Genomic DNA, 7,060 nt, shown 5'->3' on the forward strand with positions numbered 1-7,060 from the left:
ATTACACCCTGTGTTCATATCCATGATCACACTAATAACTCTCATCCGGCATGGTAGTAAACGGCCCAACAGTCCCCAAACTCGGGATCCGTCCCAAAAGGAACTCAAGCTGCCGATACGCCGCGGACGGAGCATACTGCGGAACCATATGACCCGACAAATCGACCGTGACAACCGTCAACCCTCTCTCCGTATGATAATTGCCCATGATGCCCGCACCGGCCAGCGTGCCCAATTGATTATCATATTCGACATGATACGGCACATAAAAGTCGGCCCATTGCGACGGAGGGACTGAAAACCCCTGGCCGCCATTGAACGTCATATTCTGGACCGCAATCAGAGTCCCATTGTAGAGCAGAATAAAATCGAGCAATCCATGACCGATGATGACCCTGTCAGCCCGTTCAATGACACCCGGTAACACACTCAATGCCGATGGTGGAGAATTGTCAGTCCCGTTCACAAACACATTACCATTGGTACATTCGAGCCATTGAGTTGGAGGCGCGTGGATCGCTTGCTGAACGTCCGTTCGATTGAAGTAGATGTCAGCACCGTCAGGGACGTAGTCAAACGATCCGGGAAATCCCAATACATCCCATAGGACCGGACATGTCGTTTCGATCTGGTAGACGTCGAAGCACGGGTTGACCAGACTGGCGGCCGTAAACACTTCTTGCCAGGGCAGACAGGACTCGTCACTGAGATCACTGTTTGGTGGTGTCGGTAGTGGTCCTTTGGGTGGGAAAGCCAAATACTCGTTCAGAAACCCGGAATAGCCACATGCGTTCGAGACATTGTGGATATGTTCGACGAAACTGGAATTCAGGTCCAATGAAGGGGCCCAGAAATCCACAAACGCCGCTGTCGGGATCTGTTCTTGCACAACGTCGTAGCTCAGACTCGGGTCGTAAATCATGATCGAGCTGATGTTGTAGTATTCCGTGTCGTTGGCGTTGAACATGGCATCGGCAATGTAGGGGACATAGAATCCGGCGTAGGATTCGCCTGCAATGTACACCGTGTACCCTTGCATCGCGAATGTGTCGACAAAGTTCTTGAAGAAGCCCAGAAACTGTGCGGCCACGTCTGTCTCAGAGGTCGCTGTCGGAGTGCCTTGCGTGAATCCCGTTCCAACCGGTTCTAGTGCCGCAGTCAGTAGGTACGTATGTGCCTAGGGTTAATGACTGAAACTCACGTTCTACCCATACCACATTGGTTAGGTTGACCCATGTCCATGGATTCGGGACCGGCTTGTATGTACCGTACTGCCACAGAAAAGGGCCGTTCTCTATCCTCGTTGATCAGCGATGCTCAACAGAGCACAACCACATGGATGAGCAACCAACCTTGAAGCAATCCCTCCAGTGAGCTGCATCCTGGACCTCCATTGAGCCAGATGAGGATCTCATTGCTAGCCGCTGGGTTTGATGATGGGAAGAACCAGAAATAGAGCTCCGACGCGTTCGTCGCATTGGAGATGGGCATGAGCCCAGCATAGGATTCGCCAATGTCGAAGTCGACCTCGGGAATGGCGCTGCCGTTGACCGCATATTCTAACCAGAGTCAATCACAAGAAACACGACGACAAGGTAATTCCCTCTGGACAACATACTCTGGGTTGAGTTTGTCAGAAACGAATGCACTGCTCTCTTCCTGGGCTGTTCTGCCTCCACGGCAGCCGCTCGAGGTGCCACGTTTCTCTTGATCTCCGGAAGCTTCCTGCCAACATGCTGGGGGCTCCTGCGCGCTGAGCTGAGTGTGATGAGGCTCAGGGCCACAGCCACGGCCGCGATGGAGATTCTCATCCTACGGAGCAAAGCGAGTAGGTGTAGCGAAGTAGGTATTATAAGTGCCAAAGATAAACAGTACAGTTCTTCACAAGGAACCACAGACGAAGCAGTGCCTGAGCTCACTCACAACAACTTGAAGGAGAAGAGGTAGGTAGCAGCGTAGCGATTGAGAAGAAAAAAAGAGCAGCTCGCTGTAGAGCTGTAGCACAGCTTCCCCTCGTACCTACATAGCTGAGAGCATCGCACAGCTGAGCTTCAACCTTACCTACCTTGACGTACGAATCCGATGATGATGTTGATTCTCCACCACTGCATGGTGGTAGGGATGCAGCTATGCTATCCAACGACTGTGATTTGCGCAACATGCAACCGGTTAATCGTAGGTAGCTTTGGATGGGACCTGCATGCTGCTTCCGTGGGCACAGGCACGAGAGCGAAGTTGAGTTGCACCGATGCGACGTTGCAGGCCTGACCCCGGTGTAACCACCTCAGCCATGACGAGGAGAGGCAAGGATGGCCAGCCGGAATAGGCGCGGATTCTGGGGAAATGGTTCATCTTCAATGTCAGTGGTAGATAAGAACGCGCTTTATCCATTACTATCATATTGGCGATCGATAGGTAGGTGTGAACCTGAGGGACGCTGGAATGCTCATACCCTTGGTGTGGCAGCTATCGACAAGATATCCTGGGACCCATGCCATGTTAGGCAGGTAGATAGCGGGCAACCCAACTGTACCGCTAGTTCAAGATTCGAGCTTCGCAAGGCTTGTTATCATGATCTGCGTTTTGTGTCACCATACTTGTAGAGTCACGGTGCCTCTAGCGGCTCACTTGTCCTCTTTGAGTCAGATCAACTTGAACTGCACCATCGCACCGAAATGATCTCAGCAAGGAAAAACGCGATCACAGGCAAATCTGGCCGGATGTCATTGCAGAAACGCAGAACCCAGGGCAGTGCGAACCCCTCGAGGTGTTGAAGCCGGGCAGAATGAAATATCAACGGACACGATAGTATGTACCTCCCGGGTAGGTACCTAAGGCACTTGATAAACACTGCATGAGTTGCTATTTACGGGGAAGCAAGAGGTGTCAACACAAGACCTTAATGTAAATGTGCACGGCCTCGTCTACCTACCACGGCCACCCTTTTTCTCCAGAGCATTCAATCATTGTACTGTTTTCCGAGCATTTGGGATCCTATGACCAGCTGTTGGATCGTGCTTGTTGCTATATATGTCCTTTCCCTCCTACGCAGGCATCGCACAACCATCACCTCTCAAATCACTTCCACCACTAAAAACAGCCAGACCGGTCTCTTGATCGACATGTCTCCTAATAACCTGACCTCTCCCGAATCTCCCTCTCTCCCAGCCCTTAATGACCTCAACATCATGCCCCATCTGCTTGAGCACTTTAACCACAGCATCATCGATACCCTCCTCCAAGAAAACAGTGCCCATCTTTGTATCTCCCTCAGTCGGCATTCCCGCACCGATACATATCCTAGGCGCATCCAGGGCCTGTTGCGGATTCATACCAAAGACCTCCATGTTCAGCAGCACCTGGACATGACCTTGAGGCTGCATAAAGCCGCCCATGACACCAAAGACAGAATGCAGGGCTCGCTCACCCTCTTCACCATGAGTGATCATGCCCGGGATGATGGTATGGTAAGGTCTCTTTCCACCCCTGTAGATGTTGGGATGGTCGTCAGGACCCAGTTCAAAGTTTGACCCACGGTTCTGCAGCGTGAATCCACAGCCGTGTGGGATAATGCACGACCCAAACCCTTCATAGTTGGAGTTGATGAAACTCATGCCATTACCCTCCTTATCCGTCACGGCGAAGTAGACGGTATCGCTGTGATTTTGAGCCGGACTTGGTCCCGGTTGACCCCTGGCGTGGTTCTGGGCTTTATCTTTGTCGAACAGCTTGGCTCGTTCGGCGAGGTACGGTCGCGAGATCAACTCGGCCGCTTTCACCGGGCTGTGGTCCGGATCCGTCACCCACCAACTGGCGTCGGCGAATGCGATGCGCAGAGCCTCGATCACAGCATGTAGGTATGGGGCGCTGTTATGGTCTTCTTGGGCGAAGGTGGGGATCTTCCTAGTCCGCTCGAGCTCTTCCAAGATTCCCAACGCCATCAACGCCACAATCCCCTGGCCGTTAGGTGGATGCTCCCAGAGCTCGACGAAATGGCCCTCCGAGCTGCCGTTGGTCACTCTATCTTGCGCGGTATTGCTGATGTTCTGTCCGCGGAATTTCAACGAAATCGGCTCCGTCTCATGTGGTCCTCGATTCATATGGTCTTCCAAGTCAGAGAGCTCCATGTGTCCTCCGGCGGACTGCAGGACGTCCACGATCGCCTGAGCAATCCGACCCGTGTAGAATCCTTTTTTGCCTTCTGCTGCCAGGGTTCGAAACGTCTTTGCCAGGCTGGGATTTCGAAGGATCTCGCCAGCACGTGGTGCCCGCACGAATTGCGACGCTTTTGGATCTCGCTTGAGCATCTCTCGAAAATTGGGCGATGCTCGCTTCAAGTCTTCTTCGCCAGATTGCCACTAACAACGAAGATATCAGTCTCCTCATACCAATGGTATCCTGTACGATTTTCAACACTCACAAATTTCGCACTGAGTTCGCTGACAGGGAACCCTTCCTCGCCCAGTTCAATGGCCGGCGTTAGAATCTGTTCCAGGCTCAAGTTGCCACTGCCGAACTTTTCCACCGTGTCAACCCATCCAGCCGCCGCTCCGGGCACCGTGACGGCGAGAGCACTGTGGGTAGGGATCTTGCCTCGCGCAGAGCCGGACAGGCCCAGTTCGCCTCTGATCTGTTCGACCGTGGTGTTCTTGGGACTTCTTCCAGAGCCGTTGAGCGCATGCACTTTTTTCGTTTTGGCGTCAAAGTATAGACAAAACATGTCTCCTCCTATTCCGGTCGACGAGGGCTCGGTCATGTTCAATGCAGCGGCTGGGTATCACACTTATTAGAAAAGACCTCGTATAGAACTCTGCTAAAGCTCGAACATACCGACGGCCACGGCAGCATCCTGATGGGCGATGTCTCGTCAGTCCAAGTCCAGTGGGAAAGCTGCTTGCTGGGAAATATGTATACATACTGCGGCATTCCCACCCATCTTCAGGATCCTTTGTCCTGCCTCTGCGGCCAAGGGCTGTGTGCATGCCACCATTCCCTTGGTGCTGTGGACAACACTTCTTCTGCTGGGGAATTGGATGAAAGGTGGGTTGGCGATGGGGAAGACGGCTTCCGCCTTGAAGTCCTTGGCCGTTGAGCCCATCTTTGCAGAGGTATCCGATACGGAGCACAGGTGCTTAAGGATGGCGTATAGAGGGGACTCGCGGTGCGGACTCTGGGGGTATTCGTTTGCGAGTCACGTTGGCAATTCCTCCAGGCCTTGGTCTGAGAAGTATAAATCGTAGAGACTGGTAGGATAGGTTCCCAAATCTCTGCCCCAAATCACACAAGCAGTCACGCCGAGTCGTTGGGGCTTTTCGTTTTGCCGGACATCGACCTCTGTCGGGTCGAATGCCGTGCGATAATAAATCGTCCAAATGACGAACTTGGACCGACCCGAATTGAGGGGCTCGACAACAAACAAACTGGAGCCCAAGTCGACATCCACTGCACTGCCAATGCATCGCATATTCCCGTTCAGCATCATCATTACTTCAACCTTCCTCGCCTGCCTAGACGAGCCAATATGAAATCACCCTCGTCTGTCGTTCCCTTGCTCGCTGACGTTGAATGTCTACCGCACTGCATGCCGCTCGTTGTTTGTGCCACGCTTATGCTCATCAGGCAGGTCGATAGCCTTTTCTGCCCCGCAAGCGACAGGGTGCAGGGGATGAGGACTTCTCCGTCCCAGAATTCCAGATAACGAACGACACACATCCCCCGCATCGGGCGAGCTTACAATTAACAAATGTTCCTCAATGGAAAGGCAAAACGGAGGCCACAAAGAGAGGGACAGAATGTCTGGCAAGAACAATCTTATCACACAGCAACAGTTGTTCGTGGCCTTTCGTCATCTCAAATCATTATCTGGTACAGTACATTGGTGGTGGCACACATCACAGGTTATATAAAGACAAAGAAAAATCCCTTGCGCGCGCCACTATCCCAAGATCAAAATTCAATGTGCTACCCTCGTCGTGTTCATACATAGAACTTGCCGCGTATCCTCAAAAAGCCTCCTCAACACTACTACGGAAATTCGTGTCGCAACCCATCAAGAGAGCATTGTTGTACATGCCTCACGCTCCGACGCGTTCAGGACGCCAAAAGTCTCGAAGACTCGTGTGCTCTGCGATGGTGTTGACCATCCTTCCAATCAATCCCGGCTGTGGCGGGCGGTGATCGTCATAGTAGCGTTTCTGGCCCCTTGAGCTGGAATGTCTTGACATTTCTGGCCGCTCGCTGGAGTGATGGCGTCTGCGGGATCTGTGCTTGTCTTCATCCTCGTGCTGTGACCCGGCCCTGGATCCGTGTTCCCGGTGTCTTGCATGTCTGTGTTCCCGATGCTCACGGTGGTGTGATTGACTTGGTTGTCCAGGGTCGTTCAAGCGAACAAAAGCAAAGAGCCTTGTGTCACTCTCGCCCGTGCCCATTCTTTTCAAGACGGTTGGAAAGCCTGCTCCAGAAGAGCTACTCCCGCCGCCGCTCGAACCTGCGAAGCTTGGTCTTCTCGTTTTCCTTGATCCACTGCCACTAGTGGCATCAGTTTCACGAAAGCTTTCAGCTTTGGCTGCAGCTTCTCGTCGCCGCCTTTCCCGTTCAGCCTCAGCCTGAATATGGACCTGTTCAGCAAGGCGTTGTCTTTCTCTTTCTTCTCGGCGTCTCTTGCTTCGCTCCTCACGCTCCGCGGCTTCAATTTCTTCCTGTCGTCTCAGCTCCTCTTCTCTTTCGGCTTCACGCTGGGCCCGCCGGGCCTCCCTTCGCTCTTGCTCGAGACGCTCTTTTTCCTTGTATTCTGCTGACTCCCGGCGAACGTGCTCTCTTCGTTTGGCCTTACGAATTTCGCGGGCAAAGGCATTGTCGAAGAGTCCAGCCTCATCCTTTTTTCTTTCGAGTTTCGCCTTATGACCATTCAGAGGGTCTTTGTACTGGTCCCAGCTGTTAGAGCGGTGCCTGCGTTTTTGTCTGTGAGACTTTGAGGAAGAAGACTCTGTGCTGGCGGCTGTTGCTGCAACGGCAGCCGCCTCTTCCGCAGGGGGTTCCGCAGGAGCTTCCGCTTGTTGGG

The 7,060-nt window shown here is 52.9% G+C and overlaps 3 protein-coding genes across 3 annotated transcripts in view; all 3 read right to left on the bottom strand.

Annotated features, from left to right (window-relative positions):
- Nucleotides 1-31: 31 nt before the first annotated feature.
- Nucleotides 32-1,811, bottom strand: HMPREF1120_06467 (carboxypeptidase D; the record flags this gene model as incomplete). Its single annotated transcript, XM_009160670.1, has 4 exons — nucleotides 32-1,146; nucleotides 1,202-1,294; nucleotides 1,353-1,559; nucleotides 1,619-1,811. 4 exons carry the CDS (start codon nucleotides 1,809-1,811, stop codon nucleotides 32-34), a joined length of 1,608 nt encoding a protein of 535 aa, XP_009158918.1.
- A 1,233-nt stretch (nucleotides 1,812-3,044) lies between these two features.
- HMPREF1120_06468 (gamma-glutamyltransferase) lies at nucleotides 3,045-5,098 on the bottom strand (the record flags this gene model as incomplete). Its single annotated transcript, XM_009160671.1, has 4 exons — nucleotides 3,045-4,358; nucleotides 4,421-4,770; nucleotides 4,831-4,849; nucleotides 4,919-5,098. 4 exons carry the CDS (start codon nucleotides 5,096-5,098, stop codon nucleotides 3,045-3,047), a joined length of 1,863 nt encoding a protein of 620 aa, XP_009158919.1.
- Nucleotides 5,099-5,737: 639 nt separating this feature from the next.
- The window catches only part of HMPREF1120_06469 (uncharacterized protein), a gene marked incomplete at its 5' end in the record, with an annotated part of 3,952 nt that continues 2,629 nt past the window's right edge, over nucleotides 5,738-7,060 (bottom strand). Inside the window, one exon of the mRNA XM_009160672.1 lies at nucleotides 5,738-6,923. Within this exon, the coding sequence (XP_009158920.1) occupies nucleotides 6,075-6,923 (849 nt within the window). The 3' untranslated portion in view covers nucleotides 5,738-6,074. The remainder of the gene's footprint in view (nucleotides 6,924-7,060) is intronic.

This window comes from Exophiala dermatitidis, assembly GCF_000230625.1.
Source record: "Exophiala dermatitidis NIH/UT8656 unplaced genomic scaffold supercont1.5, whole genome shotgun sequence".
Classification (NCBI taxonomy): Eukaryota; Fungi; Ascomycota; class Eurotiomycetes; order Chaetothyriales; family Herpotrichiellaceae; genus Exophiala; species Exophiala dermatitidis.